The 21,774-nt window shown below is 34.4% G+C and overlaps 3 protein-coding genes and 1 long non-coding RNA gene across 4 annotated transcripts; 3 read left to right on the forward strand and 1 right to left on the reverse strand.

The window, feature by feature from the left end:
* Positions 1-538: 538 nt before the first annotated feature.
* On the forward strand, positions 539-3,375 carry LOC103861392 (putative glucose-6-phosphate 1-epimerase). Its single transcript, XM_009139104.3, has 8 exons — positions 539-791; positions 995-1,318; positions 1,868-1,942; positions 2,034-2,090; positions 2,174-2,340; positions 2,422-2,556; positions 2,653-2,855; positions 2,938-3,375. Exons 2-8 carry the CDS (start codon positions 1,211-1,213, stop codon positions 3,105-3,107), a joined length of 915 nt encoding a protein of 304 aa, XP_009137352.1. The 5' UTR covers positions 539-791; positions 995-1,210; the 3' UTR covers positions 3,108-3,375.
* A 258-nt stretch (positions 3,376-3,633) lies between these two features.
* LOC103861403 (probable inactive receptor kinase At4g23740) lies at positions 3,634-7,264 on the forward strand. The gene is made up of 4 exons (XM_009139114.3): positions 3,634-4,306; positions 4,721-6,019; positions 6,365-6,715; positions 6,787-7,264. The coding sequence occupies exons 2-4, from the start codon at positions 4,777-4,779 to the stop codon at positions 7,077-7,079; spliced, it is 1,887 nt and encodes a 628-aa protein (XP_009137362.1). The 5' UTR covers positions 3,634-4,306; positions 4,721-4,776; the 3' UTR covers positions 7,080-7,264.
* A 1,783-nt stretch (positions 7,265-9,047) lies between these two features.
* LOC108869134 lies at positions 9,048-14,273 on the reverse strand. The gene is made up of 2 exons (XR_001955410.2): positions 9,609-14,273; positions 9,048-9,518 (listed from the first exon to the last, which is right to left on the reverse strand). It is a non-coding gene; the product is annotated as an uncharacterized LOC108869134 (long non-coding RNA).
* A 3,768-nt stretch (positions 14,274-18,041) lies between these two features.
* Positions 18,042-19,898, forward strand: LOC103861414 (ethylene-responsive transcription factor CRF2). The gene has a single exon (XM_009139122.3). The coding sequence runs from the start codon at positions 18,767-18,769 to the stop codon at positions 19,712-19,714; it is 948 nt and encodes a 315-aa protein (XP_009137370.1). The 5' UTR covers positions 18,042-18,766; the 3' UTR covers positions 19,715-19,898.
* Positions 19,899-21,774: the final 1,876 nt, after the last annotated feature.

Consider the following 21,774-nt stretch of genomic DNA (forward strand, 5'->3'; position numbering starts at 1 on the left):
GTAATTTATCTGCTGAAATGGTCGAAAAGCTTTAAAGAAACAGTTGACATATTTATCAAGTAAACTAAAGACTGCGACGAAGTTTAAAGTAAAATTATAAACTAATTAACGAAATATTCAACTCCCTCCAAAAAATGAACAGGTAGTTAATTCCGTTAATCATGGTCGCATGTCAAGATCCACCCATCCCCACACCTCTCATCACAACCAGCTGTCCTCCCATCATCTTCTCCTTTTTTGTATTATTATTAAAGAAACAAATATTTGCCTGTTTTAAATCTGTTTTGGAAAGAAAAATGTATATGTTAAGGTTTAATTGTTTCAAACGCAAGTTTTACATGTGACACTTCATGACGTTTCATTGAGTTTCTTGTTAAAATAAAAACATCATTGAGTTTCAGAAAGTTGATTGATATTAGATACTTTTATTAAAAAGGAAAATGTAAAATGACCAAATAAACAATTTAAATACATGATCAATATCAGAATTGCGCTAGAATACGTGACATAATATAATTAAAAATCGTCAATTATATACAGAAAATATAATTCTAGTGAAGAATTATTCAGTGATTGATGAATGCGCCCTTTAAAAAGAAAAAAAAAACATTTTTAAAATACAATTTGCAGGGGCTTTTGAATCTGTGCAACTTTTCAACATATTGCCCAATTATTCTGACTTCTCTCTCTTTTAAATATCTCCATCTTCTTTTATTCTCATTCTGAATAATTCATATTCTTGCTCCGGTTCGAAAACTTGTATCTTTTGCTTTCTGAGTTCTTGATTTTCGGTACGTAATTTTCTCCGGTTTGCTTAATTAGGCTTCTCACTCGTTAATCATTTCCACGGGAAGTCGTGGTGTATTAATATTTTTTTGAACTTTTTGGAGTGATTTTCAAAGGATCTTTGCGTTTTGCAATATCAACCTCACGTCTTTGTTTGTTTGTTTGCACATAAGTTTAATTTGTTTTGGTGTGTGTGTGTGTGTTGCAGCTTTATCGGTGTAAGAAAAGGACATAGCAGTTGAAGTGTTGGTTGGGTGTTTGGTTCTCGATCTCACGAGATAACTTAGGTTTTCTTGTTGCTCCCACAAGAAAGTTTTCTTCTTGTGACTTCTTCGCCTAACTTTCTCCCTCGATTTAAGAAAGCATAGGGGGGAAGACCAAAAAATAAACAAAACATCAAAGTCTTTCTCTCTTTTGTTAAACAATGGAAGCATCTACTGATGACGAGAAGAGACCTATGGTTGACTTGGTCAAGGATAAAAATGGAACCGATCAGGTTCTTCTCCAGAATCCTAAAGGCGCTTCTGTAAAGGTGATTCATTCTTATTCTTTCTTCCATTTGTTTCTCCGATGTTGTACAAGAAAGTACTAATCCCTCTTTTCGATGCAAGATTCTGAATTTTATTTTTTTTTATACTCGGAATAAGTAGAGGATAAGATGTTGACTTTTAATAAGATTGCCCACCAACTCTGTTCGAATGTTTTTTTTTCTCTGCCTAAAAACTCCTTTAGGTATTAGATAATCTAAGATTAATTCTCAATATTGTGTTCTGTCTTTCGTACATTTGAATTGAACTGGTCCAAAATTTTGGTTTTTGGGAGAAATCTATGTATTTAGGTTCTTAGGGATCAGAGGTGTGTTAGACTGTTCTGTTTCTACATCGTGATTTGGGTTCTGAATCTTGAAGGTTGAATATTTATAAATAACTCCAATCTCTCTTGACGAAAAAAAAAAAGTGGTAGATTTAGATCTAGTCTTATATTTATAATGTGATTCCTGCATCACACCCACCACACTTTCTCCTTTTTATTATCGAGCTGACAGTTTTGTTTTTATACTCCGGATGATATCTTTGTTCAGATTAGTTTACATGGAGGACAAGTTCTTTCTTGGAAGACTGAGAGAGGTGATGAATTGTTATTCACCAGTGCCAAGGTACAAAACTATTTCGGCTCTTTCCAACATTCAAGCAACTTTTTTATTTTTTTACAATATTTAGTGAACATAATGCGACATATTGTTTCAGGCTAACTCTAAGCCTCCCCATCCGGTACGAGGAGGAATCCCTATATGCTTTCCTCAGGTACATTTGGCTCAAAAAAGTCTAAGATATTTTTAATAGACATGAATAAGTTTGATCACCTTTCTTGAATCTGTTTTTTTCAGTTTGGAACTCGAGGATCACTTGAGCAACACGGGTTCGCAAGAAATAAGATGTGGCTTGTGGAAAATGATCCACCTGCTTTACCGTCCTTCGACTCAACCGGCAAAGCCTATGTTGATTTGGTACTTAAGTCCTCTGATGAAGACACAACAAGGATCTGGCCTCACTGGTATTCTAATTGTGATTACTTCACTAATCTTTTTTTTTCTTATTTCAGATTTCTTAATAATTGTTATTGCTCTTGTTTCAGCTTTGAGTTTCACTTGAGAGTTTCACTGGGACTAGATGGGAACCTAACTCTGATATCACGAGTCAGAAACATCAACTCAAAGCCTTTTAGCTTTTCCATTGCTTACCACACTTACTTCTCCATCTCCGATATCAGGTTTAAACACCAAGTTTCTTTATCCTCTCTCTTGTCTCTACGAAGTTCACACTTACTCAATGCTTTCTTTCTTTCCTTTTTTGGTTATTTTATCAGTGAAGTAAGAGTTGAAGGACTTGAAACTCTAGACTATCTTGATAACATGCTTGATAAAGAACGGTTTACTGAGCAAGGCGATGCGTTAACCTTTGAGTCCGAGATCGATAGAGTGTACTTGAACTCTAAAGACGTGGTTGCTGTGTTTGACCATGAGAGAAAACGTACTTTCCTTATCGAGAAAGAAGGTCTACCTGATGTTGGTAAGATCCTAAAACCGTAACCGTATTTTTTAACCGGAATCCGGTTATCTAACAGGATCAGATTCTTGTGGTTTTGTTGCAGTGGTGTGGAATCCATGGGACAAGAAAGCTAAAGCATTGCCGGATTTGGGAGATGAAGAGTATAAACATATGCTTTGTGTTGATGGTGCAGCAATTGAGAAACCAATCACCTTGAAACCGGGTGAAGAATGGACCGGGAAATTAAGTCTCTCACTTGTCCTTTCCACCTGAAAAAACCGGTACCGGTTATCTTCAAACCGATTGATTCTTCTTCTGTCTCTCTTATAATTATATTTTTCGGTATAGTCTATAGAAGACCATCACAGTGTGCGTGTGATTCTTTGGTATCAAATCCTGAATATTAAAAGGAAACCTGAGATTTGAAAATTGTCACCAGTTTTTTTGGCTGTGACAAGATCTTGGTTTTGTGCGAGATTTAACTTGTGTTGTATGAAGATAATTTGTATTTTGATTATTTAATAAAGCTTTTTCGTTTTCATGATTTACAAGTAGTAACAAAACTAAATAAAAATGTTTCTTTTTAGAGTTAAAGGTTGGAAAAGCATTTTTTAATACTCTCATGAATACCTCACAGCGTTGGTGAAAGCAAAAGGAATCAACCGTGGCTAAGATGGTGTTAAATCATCACAATAATCATGAAAGATTTGAAATTATTGGCCTATTATGATGCACCATAATAAATTCTATAATTGAGTCGGTCCAATATTTAATACACCGAAGGGAAAGTAATATTTTTTTAATGAAATACTTGATGTCAAAATGAAAAAGAAATATATTAAATGGTAAATGCATTGAAGGCTTGGAACTTCAATATGACAAGTACATAAAAAAAAACGTATTTGTATGAGATTCATGTAATTTGGTAAGTTAAATATTGTTTTCTAGTCCAGTCGATTAAACATCATTAAATGTTTCCCTCTTGAGCATTTGACCAACTAATCACAAAGTATCTCCTCTCATATGTTTACCGGTTCATAAAAATCAGCCGGTTTTGATAAATACAAAATACATAACCTATCAATTATATTTGTATAATAAATATTCGAGCAAACTATAACCATGATAATATGGGCTGGCATAATAAAAATTCAAGCAAGGTACACCGACGAAAGCAATGGTCCCCGGTTCGGTATTTAATAACCGGAACGTACCGATTCACAGACTCACCGGTCACCGAATCTGTAACCGATTAAAATATTAAAAAAAAAGTCGCATCCCTCGTCGTCATCTTTAATTGCCCCTAAAGAAAAAAAATAAAAATAAATTAAATCAGTTGTTGAAATTAAAAAAAAAGTCAGAAGAAGCTCTTAACTTCAGTGCTTGAATGGTACGGTGGTTCTTCGCATCTCATCGTCACTTCGTAACTGATGAGTTGCTAAAGTAGTTCAGATCTGGAAAAAAAAAGAGAGGTATCAATATCTTTAATTTGTAATACTCCAGTAATATATATAATCAATCTCTTGATAAAAGTTAGGTTTACACTTTTAAGTTCCCAGAAATTCTAGGGTTTCGGGAAGAGATTTAAATTAAAGCTTTGAATGTATACAAAAGCAAAAAGGAAAGGACTTTGGTTTCGTCATTTTCGAAGCTTAACACTCTTTTCTCTCATTGTCTCCCACTCTTTTGCTTTTCTATTTATATAAAAAAAAAAATGCACATAGAGCTTCAGATTCCCTTTTGCTTTTTGATCCGCAGTCTTCTAGAAATCTGCAAATTTTCTGCTTTTTGTAACCTTTTAATTTAAATTAAAGTGTGGATTAATCTATTTATAGTCTCATCATCTTGTCAAAATTGAGTAAGATTTGTTTTTTTTTTCTCTTCAGCTTCAGACCAAAGACAAAGAAACATCTCGTTTGTGTTCTGTTTTTTAACCACACCAATGGAAGAAGCTTGGAGGGTTATCTTCACTCTGTGTCTACTCATCTACGTCGCAAACGCAGATCCAATCCAAGACAAACGCGCATTACTCGAGTTCCTAACCCTCATGCGTCCCACGCGCTCGCTCAACTGGAACGAGACCACTTCCGTCTGCAACACATGGACCGGAGTCACCTGCAACAAAGACGGATCTCGCATCACAGCCGTTAGATTGCCTGGAGTTGGACTCAACGGTCAGATCCCTCCCAACACCTTAAGCAGACTCTCTTCCCTCACTGTCCTCAGCCTCAGATCCAACCGCATCTCAGGCCTATTCCCTGGAGACTTCGCCGAGCTGAAAGACTTGGCCTTCCTTTACCTTCAAGACAACGACTTCTCCGGTCAGTTGCCTGAGGATTTCTCTGTCTGGAAGAATCTCACCAGCGTCAACCTCTCTAACAATGACTTCAACGGAACGGTTCCTGATTCTTTGGCGAGTCTTAAGCGTGTGCAGTCGTTGAATCTTGCTAATAATTCTCTTTCCGGCGACATTCCTGATCTGAGCGGTGTGTCTAGTTTGCAGCATATTGATTTGTCTTACAACAATCTCAATGGACCTATACCGAGTTGGCTTCAGAGGTTCCCTACCTCGTCTTATCAAGGCCTTGGTGGCTTCTCTCTCGTGCAGCCGCCTCCTGACTTGGCTCATCAGGAGCTTAAACCTCGTCAGAAGCCCAAACCTCACTTCTTGGGTCTAACCAAGACTGTCTTCTTGCTGATAGTCATCGCTGTCTCCGTTGTGCTACTAGCGGTTTTAGTCTTTGTGTTGGCTGTTTGTTACTTGAGGATGAAACTAAGCCAAGGCGATGGGATTGTAACCGACGCCAAGCTGCAGAAGAAAGGTGGTATGTCTCCTGAGAAGTTCGTGTCGAGGATGGAAGACGCGAACAACAGGTTGTCTTTCTTCGAAGGGTGTAACTACTCGTTTGATCTCGAGGATCTTTTGAGAGCTTCTGCGGAGGTTCTTGGTAAAGGCACGTTTGGGACGACGTACAAGGCGGTTCTTGAGGATGCGACTTCTGTCGCTGTGAAGCGGCTCAAGGACGTTGCGGCTGGGAAACGCGATTTCGAGCAGCAGATGGAGATTATTGGGGGGATTAAGCATGAGAATGTTGTGGAGCTTAAGGCTTATTATTACTCTAAGGATGAGAAGCTTATGGTTTATGATTACTTCGGTAATGGGAGTGTGGCTTCTTTGCTTCATGGTACGTTTTCAATTTATGATCTAACAATGTGTCATAGCTACAGTGCAGTGCTTAGACTAAAAAAAATAGGAATTTCCAAAAAAAGAAAAAAAATTATGCTCTAAATTTTTTAACTTTTAGATTTACTGTTAATTTATAGCTTATAATTAAAAAAAAAAACATTAAACATATATATAAAGAGCTATTAATCTTTATAACTATTTCATTACATTGTTAAATATACTGTTAATAGTGGTGGTTGTGTAAACTGCTTCAAATCGCTCCAAGCCTCTCTTAAAACTAAAAGCCGGTTTCCGTTAGCGTTTGCTGTTGGATAAATAAAGAATGAGTATTGCAATCGTGCAGGTAACAGAGGAGAAAACAGAGTTCCACTGGACTGGGAGACAAGAATGAGTATTGCCATTGGTGCAGCTAAAGGGATAGCTCGCATCCACCAAGAGAATAATGGGAAGCTCGTCCATGGCAACATCAAATCTTCAAACATATTCTTGAACTCAGAGCGTAATGGCTGCGTATCTGATCTCGGTTTAACCGCGGTGATGAGCGCCTTGGCTCCACCTATCTCGAGGCAAGCCGGTTATCGTGCGCCTGAAGTAACCGACACAAGGAAGTCATCTCAGCTCTCAGACGTTTACAGCTTCGGCGTCGTACTGCTCGAACTCCTCACCGGAAAGTCTCCCATTCACACTACAGCAGGTAAAGACCATGATACTATTATATACATGTTCGGTTAAGGATGATTTCGGTTTAATGATGGACATTTGCAGGAGATGAGATTATACATTTGGTTCGATGGGTACATTCGGTAGTGAGAGAGGAATGGACTGCAGAGGTGTTCGACGTGGAGCTTTTAAGGTATACGAACATAGAGGAAGAGATGGTTGAGATGTTGCAGATTGCAATGTCGTGTGTTGTCAAAGCACCGGACCAGAGACCTAAGATGTCTGATTTGGTTAGGCTTATTGAGAGTGTCGGAAACCGACAAGCCAGTCTTGGGCCTGAACCTAAGCCCAAGTCCGAAAACGAAGCCTCCGAGACTTCCACGGCGGGTGAAATTTGAATCTATGCAAATTGAAATCGTTGGTTTATAACTTCATTAAGTTTGTATACTCATGTTGATTCTCTTCTCCGGTTAGAACCGGTTATCAAACACATTTCTATTTAGGGGGGCACTCTTTGGTTTTCATGCAAAATAGATTTGAATTTTCAAATAGAAGAAAAATGAATCTTGTATGTTTTCATCAAGCACCTTGTTATTGCATACAAAATTAAAGAGCACATTCTATTAGACAAGGGTGGGGAGCTGGAAGAGAGTGGGCTTGGATCTGAGTTCATACCCGACGAAGATGATGAGAGGAATGAAGCCGAAGTGATCATCCGATCATCTCGTTTGATATATCGTCAAAGCCTCTAAATCGTAGTATGACATACTGGGCTCTAGAGCCCAAAATAGTGCCCATTGGGTCTACGTGGCTATGGCCTGCGGGTGCAGATTGTGTGAGTTAGAAATATTGGGTTTATTGGTACGGTTTGTTAGAGCCTAGAGTCTAGACTGCTTCTGATTATTGGTAACGATTTAGAATTTTTACCGTAGAGATTTTGATTTTAAATGTTCTGGCTATCAGTCTAAATATTTTTAAAGTATGATTGGTATCAAAAGCTTTACAAACTCATTATTGTAAAACTATGCTGACTTCAGAAGATTGAAACCTACTTAAACCTTTTATAGTGGGCAGTTTTTTTTATCAAAATTTTCACAGTATTTATAATATTTTTAGTGTTATATTTTTCAGTTCAGCAAAAATAGGAAGTTATATTATCGTAACATAACGCACAATAAATTATTGGCTAAGTTTGACTGGTTTCCCCGCTACCACCCACAAATGCAGCTTTTGCGGTTGGTAGCGGTTGACAACGTTTCGAAACAATCATACAAACTGCTACAAATCATTTCTAACCGTTCCGAACCTCTTAAAATCAAAAGCTGGTTCCAGCTAGCGTTTGCAGTTGCGGGCGGTTGCGGGAGGATAATTCTTTTTTTTTTTTTAAAAAACCATATAAATACAAAAACAAAAATATTCAATAAATTTTTTAAAACGGAATTATAAAAATACTAAAATATATCAATTATATTTTAATTAATATTATAAAATTTTGAAATAAAAATATTTTCTATAATTTTAAAAATTTTAAACTATAACTTTCTAAATATAATTTTCATATTTATTATAATATTATGATTTTTGATATTTTTATAATTATATAAAATGTAAATATTGTTAATTTATTATTTAACCGCTGCTGCATTTGGTAGTTAACCAGTCATAAGTATCCCGCAAACGTACCAATTTCTAACCGCAGAACCAGTCGTACAAATCTCTTAAAACCACTAGAATCCGCAACCACCCGCATCCGCAAACGTCCGCAGCCGCAACCGCAACCGCTGCGTTTGAACCAGTCATGCTCTAAATGTATTAGTCAAAGATGTTGCTAGATTTTTGTGATAGAATATTTTATTGATTTATTATCAAAAGAAAATAAATAACAATGATTTTATTTCTTATTTGAATTTGATTAATATTAAAATTTATAAAAATAATATTTGATTATTTTGTTTTTGATTTGAACCAGTAATTAATGATATTCAGTTATGTATATAATGAATTTAAATCTTTAACAAATTAAAATTTAAATAATAATAGTAGGTTATGACCTTTTTTGGTAACAAAAAATTAACTACCTAATTCAAATCAGTTTTCCAATTATTTTTGCTTGTTATTTTTTATTTGCTTGGAAAAAATATTACGCACACGTCTTTAAAGCTTTAAAAAGTGGGTTTAGGAAAATGTGAACAAATTTTTTTTTCAGAGTGGCTTTTGAGACTTTAGAAATTTCTAAAGCCTTCAGCAAGTGATTGGCAAAATTTTGGTTTTAATGGTTTTACATAACCACAAAACTTCTAAAACCTAAGTACCAATCGGACCCTATATGTTGTTCGTTTGCCAACTGCAGCATCGTCCATTTTTTTAAAATAAAATAATGTAGATTCATTGAACCTGAAAACATGGATAAAGATCTGATTACAAACAGACTTACACAAAATTGCACATTTCCAACTATTTCCTATCTAACTTTGCTCGACTCATATGCTCAGTGCGTACCATTAGACCGAATTTAGTATCCTTGAGTATCAACTACAATCCTTTGACAGTAGCCACGAAAATGAGAAATTCACCTCGTTTACTCGATGCCAAAATTTTCCCGTGACATCTCTAGAGTATCTAGTTCTTGATGAGCTCGTTTAAGTTTGTAACCATTAGCATTATTGAAGGCAAGATGAAATAGAGGAGAGAAAGGTTGAGAGACACAAATCGAAGTGCATGCGAAGAATCCAACTATACACTCGCCTCCAACGCGGCAACACCTCCACCAGCAATGAACCAAAGACGGTCTGGGATAGCGGTAGCCGGTAGGACAGTTGCCTAAGAAGCTCTGCAACCTGCACAAGAAAAGAAAAGGAGCAACACCACCAAAGAAATCAACGACATTGTGGTGCTGAGTTGTGTTAATTCCAAGGAAGAGGACTCACCGAGAACACCAAGAGATGCAGAACAACCCGAACAACTGAATGAAATTGCCTCAAACCCGGTTTTGAGAACCAAAGACCAGTTCTAAGGAATGAATGAAAGAAAACCTCCGAGTTAGTATCTTCCAATTTAGTCATGGAATCGTAGAAATTTAAAATATATTCGTTAATTTTTTTAGCTGTGAATAACAAGTTATTATGATTTGCAATCGCATTAGAATATCACAATTCACAATGGGAGATTGCAATGACTGAACAAACCAGGCTAATATGGTCACTAGAATGGGTTTTAGACTAATTATTTTTATTTTATTTCTAAATCCAATAACAAAGTAATTATTTGTATCTCGATACTTGCTACTTTGCTGAAATAGCATTTTTCTGAGTCAGCCAAAATTGAAACATTGTTTTGTCGTGATTGTGTTTTGGAGGAGGAACAGGTAGGTGGCAGAGATTACAATAGGAAGGGGACAGATAAGGCAAGTTACAACGTGAATATGATTTGTCTAATTCCAGAAAACGACGTGTCTTTTGCTCAAATACTGCAATAGGGCTCTTCTTCTTTCCAAGTTGCGAAATTATAAACTTAGAATGCAAAAACAAAATAAATAAATCTCAAATGTATGTATGTATATGTCAATTTTATATAAATCCCCACGTCCCCACAAAATCGTTGGATCAACATGTTCTTTGTTTACTCCACTGTTAAAATGTCAGCTTTTTTGGACAGTGGTGAAAGTTAATTAGACAACATAATCTCACTTAAGTAATCTTACATCTTACAGAAGACTACTAGACTGAATGCTACTTGTTTTGAACGAACATGGAACTTTATATGCTGACCAACGCAGCATGCGATATGAATGGCGAATCCGAATGTTTAAATGACATACGTGAAAACTAGTTGAATATAAGTTTCGAATTGTATATCAGTTGTTTATTTCCTCAATTCTTGTGATGTTTTAATCTATTATTTGCTTATTTGTCTGCTTAGGTTATTTTTCTTTCGTCCCTCCATTTATTTGAAGAAATACAATGAGAATAGACATAACAGTCAACATCCACTTACTCATATGTTACTCTCTGCCTTTTCTCAAGTCAGAGTCAAACCTTTATTTGGATTTGTGTTGACAAGTTACACAAACGGAGTTGATTATTGAATTTAAATTTCGGCAATAAATAAACAACTTTCATTTGTTGATATGTAATTACAAAATACTAGTGATAGTAAAAGGTCAATTTCATGCCTGTTCCAAAACAACGATTACAGACCAATGGTTCCAGGTTTCCTGGTAAAACTGAAAAGCTTTTTAGTCTATCATCCCTGTGCTATGAGTTTTCTAGCTCCAAAAAGTTTTTGATTTTTTTCCCCGACTAATGTAGCCAAACTTATATTTAAATTTAGCTGCCTGTTGTCCCTTAAAATACGGGGTCAGGCAAATGAACTATATACACTGTACATTCACTTTAGTTCTTTCTTCTGCTCTCCTTTGAGAAAAAAAACTTAATTAGAATGGTTATATTTGCTCCCAAAAAAAATTAGAATGGTTATAAAGTATACCTTTCGTATTTCTTTTTGTCATTTTATGTTTTTTCAGAATGAATCTTACATTCTACTTGGTTTCTCAAAACCTTTTGTAACATGTAGATCATTCTTACTGTTGCCGTACTATGGAAATCTAAGAAACACTATATCCAACGAATTTTTTTTTGTCTTCCTAGTATTAATATTCTTTATGGATAAATATTTTTATTTCCACATGGATAATTATACATATTACAAATAATGTAGTTGTATTCAACATTTCTAATGAAACAACATCCTAGCAAATGGTATATAATGAATTCAATATTCATACAATCTATAAGATTGATGAATTCTCTCATGAAGTATATAAAGTATTTTATATGGAACCGAACGTTACGGTTCAAACTCTGCATTCATGACACCGAATATAAGGGAATAACAAAACTTATAACATTACTATCTCATGGGAATATGTGTAGTTTGTCGAAGTTTTTCCACAAATTAAACAATGACATAAAAAATCATGTATATAAAGTTTACAATTATTTATATGAACCATTACGACCCATGTCTACATCTTTAATAGTCATAGCAGTGAACTGGTTCTCAGATATTTTTATCATAAGAAAACTTGATTGCGGACAACGGTTTCGCGACAAGCACGGTTTTTAAACGTTGTTTAACCTAATAAATTTAATTAATAGTGAGATTAGCCAATCTAATTTTATTATGCAATGCATTTGCAAACCCAACATGGTTGTATTTAACAAACCAAAAAGGGCTTGACGTACATATATAATTGGCCGGCAATAGGGTCGTGAGGAAGTGTGGAAAGGAATTCGTGACTCGGCCATAATTTGAGGGTTCCCTAATTACATTTAATTAGTAGTAGCTTATTAACTGAACATGGTAATATTTATTGAGATTTGTCTTCGCTACATGACAAAGTGTGACAATCACTTGCTAGCTCACCGCCCACCCCACCTCCACTTCACTTAAAATATTTGCAATTTAAAATAACTTGTCTCTTGACCAAAACAAAAATGTAAAAATTATGTCTCTTCTCTAACCTATATATATTTCACATTCCGATAAAAGATTAGTATAAGTTTTTATCTTAACATTTGATTAGATAAATATAAGGTAATAACGTCCATATTTTGATAACACACCAATACAAAATCATATATTTAACGTTTGACGCTCGTATCTGTAGCTTACATGAATGAGTCACTACTCACTAGTCATTTTATTTTTTTGTCAACATTTACTACTCACTAGTCATTTAGTCAGTACGAAATTCTACGTCTTCCGGGCCTTGAGTAGGATCGAAATGCGTTAGCATCCAAGTGTAGGAGTTCTCAGAGAGATGACATGATCTACAATCGCAGAAACTTTTTTTAACTTGATAACTATGTGGCCTGATATGATTATTGATTTTTTTTTGAAAGAAAACTGTGACTAAGAATATATCAATATTAATATTTTGCCTATATACGATCGACACACTTGCATAGACTATATATTGATAGTCCGTTTTAAGTATCTGCAAGCCGTATATATTTTTATATAATAACTAGATTTTGATCCGCCCTTAGAAAGCGCGGATTTTTTTCTGGCAAAAATAAAAGTTTAAATTAATTTTTATTTTGTCTTCATATAATTTTTTTAAGATTAGAGTCATCATGATTTATATTGATGTGATCAAGCATCTGCGTTTTTGAAATTTTGTTGAAATGTTTTTAAAAATGATGTTTGTTTGTTTAATAGTGTAGGAATTATGAAGTGTAAATATATCTGTTGGTATTGGAAAGATTGTTTCACACAACTATATATATATATATATATATATATATATATATATATATATCTATATATATTAACTATCAAAATATAAAAATATAAAAGCAAATATATGAAAGGGATTTAATCTGTAGTTATTATAAAGCTATATTATTGCTTATATAAGATATACGATGGCGTTTTTCGGTAAGATAATAATCTCATTTAATTAAATATAACGATTTGTCCAGGACCATACGATGGCATATTCTAAAAATATTCTTTACATGTCCGATAAATAAACTCACATGCTGTTATAATAAATGTTGATGTCCTTTCGGTCGATAAGGTTTGTTATAATAAATAGGATTAGACCAAAACATAATAAAAGAAAAGGGTCCAAACAACCTTTATAAGTAGATTTATCAAAACTGATTCCTTTTTAATAGAATAGATAATATCAATCCAAATAGATTTTTTCAAAAAGTCAATCTTTAAATATGTATTTTGCCATAACCTAACTCATTAAACAACACAAAAACGTATGATTGTGAGCTCCTTTTCTCGAATAATTCAAGTTAAGCTAACCTTAATATGTTCATCACCAGCGTCGTTGACGCACTTTCCAGAGGTACACAGCGTACCTTTAAGAAGGATAACTGGGTATTATTGAGACCTTTATTTCTTTTCATATTTTACATATCAATAATACATAAACGCTTAATTAAATATTTTTTTTAACTCTTAATTAAATTTGTGGAAAACAATTTCAACAATCACTTGTTTAGGGCAACTCCAGCCCATAAAATCATTTTAATATCAAAACTATATTATTTCAGTGTGATTTAATTTCAAAAATTTGAAAAAGTATAATACTTAACACCACAACTCACAAACTACCCTGCTATTCATGTTATTTTGCATTGATCACCGAAACTTTTTCTGTCCCAAAGTATGACTTTATTCTCTTTAGATATTGTTTTGCATTTTTTTCCGAAAAACTAAATATTTCTTATTATAGGATGAGACTGGTAGAATATAGCTGAATTGAAAGTAAGTGAGTGAAAATAAATTAAAAATAAAAAGTTAAATATGTATCTCGCTAAATTCATCTACATTTATGTGGAATAAAATCGTTTCTCGTAAACAATACTCCATCCGTTCCTAAAAGATGTATGATCTGAAAAAAAATTGTTTCAAAAAGATACATTTTTTACTTTTTCAATGTATGATTTTATGAAAAATTGTAAGTTTAAAAAAAAATTAATGGTGTTTATTGAATTTATATTGGCTAAAAATTATGAAAAATTGTTATTCACAAAAAACAATGGATATTTAATGAGTTTTCTTAATATATGTGAAAAGTCTAGAATATGTTCCCTCCGTTTTTTTATATAAGTCGTTTTACAACTATACACGTATATTAAGAAAACCATTAATTTCTTATATTTTCTAAACAAAAACATCATTAATTATTTACCTAACCATAATTCAACCAATAGAAAAATAAAAGATATATTACCATTGGCCATACAATATTAATTATTAATAAATTTTACATAGAAAACTGAAAACGACATATAATTTGGAACAAAAAAGTTTCTCTAAACGACTTATATTAAAAAACTGAGGGAATACATCTTTTTAAAAACAGAAGGAGTAAAAAGTAAAGAAAGTTTATTGTTTTTATTGTTTTCTCTTTTCTATCTGCTATATCTAGAGTGTGATCAGATGTTTTAGAATAAATGGGAAAAAATAAATAGACGAAAAAGGTAAAAAAATAAAAGCGGGAAAGAAATAAATTTGGAGTAAATATGTTTACTCTTATATACGAAAGGTAAAGTTGTGTGTAGATTTTATTATATCTGAATATCTGAATAGTAACTAGAAGAAAAGATTTAAATAATTTTTTTACTTGATTGGCAAAGTTGTAGAGTAAGGAGTAAAAAGTTTTCTATCTAATTTTTTTACTCTAGAAGTGCTTTAAGTGAGAGTCCTAGTTTCCCATTTTTTCCTCTGTCAAAGTTCATGGGTTTTAATTTTAGAGATGGTCCTTTAAAAAAACAAAAACTAAGGAGAAAACAAAAATAAAAACAAAAAGGAAACTGAGAATAGGACGTCAGCCGTCACATGAGGGGAGGAAGTGACCAAGTGGACCGAATAGAAGAAAAGGCCTCGAACAGAGATAACCGGCGCCGTTAGCGGACTAACGGAGAGAGTAGATGAAAGGTGGCTCCCACTCCCACAATGGGGCTCAGTGTGCCATCGTCGGTCCAACGAGTGTTCTTGTATTCTCAGATCGGTGTATTCTTGGACAAATATGTCCGTACGGTCTATGTTTTCTTTGGCTTCAGATTCTAACTTTCATTCATATTCGGTGAGAGATCTTAAGGCCATAAGCTATTATAACTCAGCTCAACAACATCATCCGTTTCATATATACACGTTTATACTACTTATGGTGAAAAATAAGTAAAGTGATGTTGTCGAGAGAAGTATGTGGAACATATTTATTTAACGAACCCGTTGTATCATCTTGTTATGTTCAATCTTGTTAAGTTATTCCAACTTGGTTCTAACCAAACACAGGGTAAACTGGAACATAGAGTTGTGCATTATAAAAAATCATCATAAAGTTACCTGACATTAGTTAATAGTTTTTATAAACTTGAGTTGTTTCTTCTTTTTGTTATAGGTTATCCTTTTACATAACCATTCCTTTATTTACAGTTGCTCCCTAGTAACATTTTATGATTTTTTATATTGTGTTTTTGAATTCAATAAAAGTAGCAAATTGTTTAAACTAAACTATAGAAAGTTCTATTTTACGTATAATTTTGGTTTACAGAATGTTATTTGTAACTTTTTATTTTGTTTGCCGTTCGTTTTTCAATATATCATGTAAGACAACTTTTCATCCAAAATGGTCTCCCGCTATATTTTTGCTTGTCCAGTATAAAAAACAAATACTTCCGATTTTCACGTAAAATGTGTACATTGTACATTGCGATATCGAATTTCTATGGAGTTATCGTTGACACAAACACTTATGATTGTGTAATGATGTGGACCAGCTCATTTTCATCATCCTAGTATTTATTTTAGTTTTGACCCAAAAAGAAGTATTTATTTTAGTACTATAATTTCCATAAACGAAATTTGATCTGTCGACAAATGAAAATTTATTATAGTCTTTTGCCTCTCCTAATCACATGTACAATTACAAACTAGTGTCTTTTACCTTTATGGGGTTCCTGAATAATTACATAGCTTGAAGTTGATTTGCCCATCTAGACCATCTAGTGGATGATTCCCAGATTTGACCGGTTTAGTGATATACAGTAGTCTATTTACGTTTCTACTCATTTTAAAATAATGTTTAAAATATATAGGTCTGAGAATTTTAATCACCCACGTTCATTAAAAGTACAACTATTTTTATTACGCTATATATGAATGATTGAATGACGTTTTAAATCTATACATATTTTAAATAACATATAAAATACTTCAAATAGCCAAATAATTAAAGTATATGAACATACGGTCATATACTCATATATGATATTGGACATTATGTATATCAGAGATGTTGGACAGAAACTGTATAGCATAGCAGACGCAAATAAAATAAGCAAAGGGAAAGACAAGACCACCAAACTGGTTCATGGTTCACATACCCTGCAATGAAAACTTAGCTGCTTTCTTTGGCAATATAGCATGGGCTTCCAATATCTTTTACACATTTATATAACTAGAGTATAATAATTATAACAATACCATTGAAACATCATTGTTTAGGTAAGTATCATGATGATTCGTAAAAACTAAAACCTACTAATACAGTGATTCCAAAACTTACTGTACATTTTTCTTTGGCGCAACGTCCTAGGTTGCTGTCTGCCACGTTAGCCACCAGCTGTAATAACAGGGACTGGGTAAACGTTAAAACAGTAAAGAACTAGCCGTAACGGTTTTTCGATTTTTACAAGCAACTTGGGCGGTGATAATGACCAAAACACCCCTGTGGTAATGGTAAATACGGGAAGAGAGCTTCGTACGGAGGTTTTAGATTAAAGACTTAATCACCTGCCATTAGTTAGTAATTAAAGTGTTCTGGTCAAAAGTAGGACTGGCCGTGTCTCCGGTATCACGTGACCTGAATCTCTAATTACGAGATCAATTTATATAATTGCCACAATTAATTTATTAGGATGATACTATGACATGTTTTTTTCTCTTTGTCAGCTCCCAAAGGCACGTCCCAGCCGTTGGATTGACCAGATTTTATAGAAACACGTGTCGATATCTCATTCATTTGACTTATGCTGGTATTGCCGCCCTCTTTTCGCCGGAGATAATTGTCAAAACTATTTAAATTATTAAATTCTAGATTTTCTTTCTAATTACCTGTTGATTTAGCTCCGATATTGATGTAAAATTATTGTTTTGTTTTTGAAATAATAGTACTAAATTTCCAGTTTTAACTCTTTACTCACGTTAATCATTTGTTGGTTGAATATTCAAAATGAAATTAATGGGCTACTTAATAAAACATAAATATCTTGTAATTTGCTGGGTCAAAACAACGTTATTTTTACCAAATGCAGTAAGTAGACGTTTTGAAAAAAAAAGCTTTACCAAATTCTAAAATGATTGTATTTGCGTTACAAAGTGTTAATTTGTTGTTGTCGACGACACACGTCAGCTATTATATTTTCCCCTCTATGTTTCTATTTTCAGTTAAATGTACGTTTTATTTTTAGCAAGTATAGTTTTGACAAATGTCTTTTGTTCATTTGACATTGCTATTTAACCCAACAGTTATAAATCATACTCCCTCCGTTCCTAAAAGATGCATGTTCTGGAAAAAAAATTTGTTTCAAAAAGATATATTTTTTACCTTTTCAATGTATGATTTTATGAAAAATTGTAAGTTTCAAAAAAATTAATGGTGTTTATTGAATTTTTATTGGCTAAAAGTTATGGAAAATTGTTATTTACAAAAAACAATGCATATTTAATGAGTTTTCTTAATATATGTGAAAAGTCTAGAATATGCATCTTTTAAAAACAGAGGGAATATAGCATAAATTTAAGGCATTCATTCTTTCTTTTGCACTGTGTATGACACCTTAAAAATCCAAAAAGTATCTACAAAAAAATATTTTTATAGATTTTGTTGTGCGATTATTTGGAGAAACTTTATTTTACAATTATACCAAAATTTTTAAATAATGAATAACAAAAAGAAAAGAACCGGAGTAAACACTATATCAGCCGTTTCAAGATCCTATAAAATAGTCTCTTTCTCTATCTACTTACATGTGCTCTGCCGCTTTTAAATCTCCCATCTTCTTCCTCGTGTCACTCTTTCTAAACACTCTGCACACTAAAAATTTCCAAGAATATTTCCTAGAAAAGGAGCATCTTCCTCTTTATTTCTTCTCTCATCTCTCGATAACCAAACGGTGGGTTTGTGTTGATTCCATAAGAATATAACAAAAAGCTCTTTTTTTTCTTCCCTTTCTCCTTTCTTCAACTTTCCAAGAAAATCTTTGCTTTCTTCCCCCCACCCTCCTCTCTTTGTTTCTATTAACAAGGTTTATCTCTCGCAGTTTTCTGTGCCTTTGCTTTGTGACTTTCCATAAAAAGAAAAAAAAAACTCGTCCTTTGATAAAACTTTTGCGCAGAGAAGCATCACACTCTTATCTCTCTTGTTGCTCAAGTTTCTTCCTTTATCAAAAAAATCCATCTTTATTCTTTGTCTCTTTCCTTTTTGCTTTCACATGCTTTCTTCGATATAAACACACACAGTCACAGTCTAAGTAACGGAGAGAGAGAGATAACAATGGAGACAGAGAAGCAACTCGTTCTCCCGAAAATCAAATTCGCAGAGCACAAAACCAACACCGTACCGGAGTTAACCAACAACCACCAACCAAGGATTCTCCGTATCTCTGTCGCTGACCCAGACGCAACAGATTCCTCCAGCGACGAAGAAGAACAACGACTCACCTCTAAACGCCGTCGTATCAAAAAGTTCGTAAACGAAGTCGTTCTCGATACAGGCGCTAGTGGCTGTAGCAGTCAAATCGAATCCAAGAAGAGAAGGAAGAGAGCGGTTGTAGTCAAGTCGGAGACTCCTTCTCCGCCGGAAGTTTCGAAGACGACGGAGAAGAAATACCGGGGAGTAAGACAGCGTCCGTGGGGAAAATGGGCGGCGGAGATAAGAGACCCGCTTCGACGCGTACGCCTCTGGCTCGGAACTTTCAACACGGCGGAGGAAGCCGCCTTGGTTTACGACAGCGCCGCGATTCAGCTCCGTGGCCCCGACGCCCTCACTAACTTCCCGACGACGGAGATTAAATCTTCTTCTCCACCACCGTCGCCGGTTAAGAGGAAGAGAAAAATCAAAGACGACGTCGCTTCCTCCTCCACTTGCAGCGACGGCCTCTGCTCTCCGGTGTCCGTTCTCCGATCACCGTTCGCCGTCGACAGTTCTACTCCAACCGCGGCGGTTATCGTCAAGGAAGAGCCTTCCACGACGACGGCGTCAGAGACTTTCTCCGATTTCTCGGCGCCGTTGTTCACCGACGAGGACTTGTTCGATTTCCGGAGCTCCGTCGTTCCCGACTACCTCGGCGGCGACTTATTCGGAGAAGATCTCTTCGCTGACACGTGTACGGATATGAACTTCGGGTTTGATTTCGGATCCGGGTTATCCGACTGGCACGTGGATGACCATTTTCAAGATATTGGGGATCTATTCGGGTCGGATCCTCTTTTGACTGTTTAATAAAAATAAATAGTTTACCCGGCCGTTACTAAACGGACTCGCGAAGTTTTGTATGTTCGTTATTTGAAAATCTTTTAGCTTTCTGTTCTCTTTTTGTCGTTATATAAGAGTATAAATCAAATGTACTAATGCTGTAGTTAATGGTCTTATTATTAAATAAATAGTAACGTTTAAGTTTAAATAAGTCCGTTTGTTAACGGTATTTGGTGTCGAGTTTCTTTGCTCCACGTGCTCTGGCTCTCTTTATCACCTTTTAAATTTTTTGGTCGACTGAAAATTCTTTCATTTTCGCTTTTAGATTTGAAGTTGTTGGTGAGGCACGTGTGAACTCACGTGATGGGAACAATTGAAAAGCCTTCTGTTCTCTAAACTGGCTAATTAATCATAAAAGGCTAATGATTTTAGCTATTCCACACGGTTACAGGCTAATACTATAAACGAATATATAGGAGAGTCAAAAATACAAATATTGTGAAATGCCAGGTAGAGACTAGATACAGTAGGAAGACAGAATCTAAGTTGATTTAAGATGTGGCACATCATAGAAGCTGTGTTTTGGCAGTTTATTCACAACAACACAAAATCAAAATCCTAGAAACTCATGAGGTTTAAATGAGATAAAACAGTTGGGGTAGTTGATTGTCTATAACGCTTCATTCGCACTCTTTTAACACATTTTCATTTTCATTTGCATATGGTTGTATTGTTATGCAAGCAAAGATCAAATAAATATATATTGATATTTAAATAAATTCGATAAATATTGAAATCTATTTTGATACAAACCTAAACGCAAAGGCCAACATTTACGTTTCAAAAGCCAACATTGTCGAATTTGGTCGAGAGTTACTCTTTCAATTGTGTATCCTATTTTCACATCATTTACCTCTTTTCCATCTCCTTCATAATAGTTATTCTATTCATGCGTTGTACGTAACATTGTTATCTTGAGAAATTAGGATGTTGGATAGCCTTGGTCTTGTCCGATCTGGTCATGAGTTGATCAACGATTTCAAATTAATCATGAACTGCAAATAAATTCGACGAGTTTAGCAAGTTTGGTTTTGGTCTACGCATGTACCACCAGTCTACGTCAATATCTGTTCAGCTGCGTTTGGTCCACCATATAATCTTATTTAAGAGCTGATGGAGCTTGTAGAACCAGGATCTTCTCCTGGCGTAATTCTTGAAGAAATGTTGACGTTGATTAATCAGGATTCACTTTGTTCGATGCACTGCTGATTAGCTTGTTTAATGTAATTGATGCTGTTTTTGTTACATTTTTAGTTACTTGGTATATGTAATTACAATGGATGTTCTTTTGATTAATGTCATCGTCTCATGGTCCTAAATTTCCTAGGAATCAATGATCGGGTGTTGTACGTAGACGAATGTTGGTCCTGCCCATTCAGTTTTTTTTTTCTTGAAATGATTGGGGACCTATTAAAACCTGTTATATCTATATAAGTACAATCATAATCTAGGTTAACAATTTGAATCGAGATATCTGATGAATCACAAATAACATCATATGTAATTGATAAAGCAAATTTAAACTAAAATCTGAAAATAAGAAAAAGACTGGAAATACAGTAGTGCAGGAAAAAGAACTGGCACGTAGGCTCTAGAGCCGCAAGGCCCGCAACTACTCGAGAAAGAGCAAAGTCGTGTCGCTTTCGCTAAATATCCTTTTTTCTTCTGCCTGTTAGAGTGCTTCAGAGGCTACACTTCTCAGACACTATTTTAAATAATCATATATATAAAATGTGAACACAACTTCATAAGAAATTAAGTATTTCCGACAATCTCAGAATTAACCATGCAAGTTGCTGATTTTCTAGTGTAATATAATACTATATTATAGTATTTTATAAGGAGAAAATGAATCGAAATGCTTCACATATTTATTACACACACAACTCAAATATGTACGGATTATTAGAGAATTTAGAATGTATCTACTATTGTATCTGAAGATCCGAAAATTATCAAGTATTCAATAGCTAGGCCCCTCTTCCGAAAATGTTCATGTGATTTACGTGATTTTTCATGCATACCCA

This window comes from Brassica rapa, chromosome A01 (assembly GCF_000309985.2).
Source record: "Brassica rapa cultivar Chiifu-401-42 chromosome A01, CAAS_Brap_v3.01, whole genome shotgun sequence".
NCBI classification, from domain to species: domain Eukaryota; kingdom Viridiplantae; phylum Streptophyta; class Magnoliopsida; order Brassicales; family Brassicaceae; genus Brassica; species Brassica rapa.

Coding starts and splice junctions, on each gene's coding strand:
- LOC103861392 (XM_009139104.3), top strand. CDS start 1,211: ATGGAAGCATCTACTGATGACGAGAAGAGACCTATGGTTGACTTGGTC. Junction 1,319..1,867: donor CTAAAGGCGCTTCTGTAAAG/GTGATTCATTCT, acceptor ATCTTTGTTCAG/ATTAGTTTACATGGAGGACA. Junction 1,943..2,033: donor TGTTATTCACCAGTGCCAAG/GTACAAAACTAT, acceptor ATATTGTTTCAG/GCTAACTCTAAGCCTCCCCA.
- LOC103861403 (XM_009139114.3), top strand. CDS start 4,777: ATGGAAGAAGCTTGGAGGGTTATCTTCACTCTGTGTCTACTCATCTAC. Junction 6,020..6,364: donor TGTGGCTTCTTTGCTTCATG/GTACGTTTTCAA, acceptor GCAATCGTGCAG/GTAACAGAGGAGAAAACAGA. Junction 6,716..6,786: donor TCCCATTCACACTACAGCAG/GTAAAGACCATG, acceptor GGACATTTGCAG/GAGATGAGATTATACATTTG.
- LOC103861414 (XM_009139122.3), top strand. CDS start 18,767: ATGGAGACAGAGAAGCAACTCGTTCTCCCGAAAATCAAATTCGCAGAG.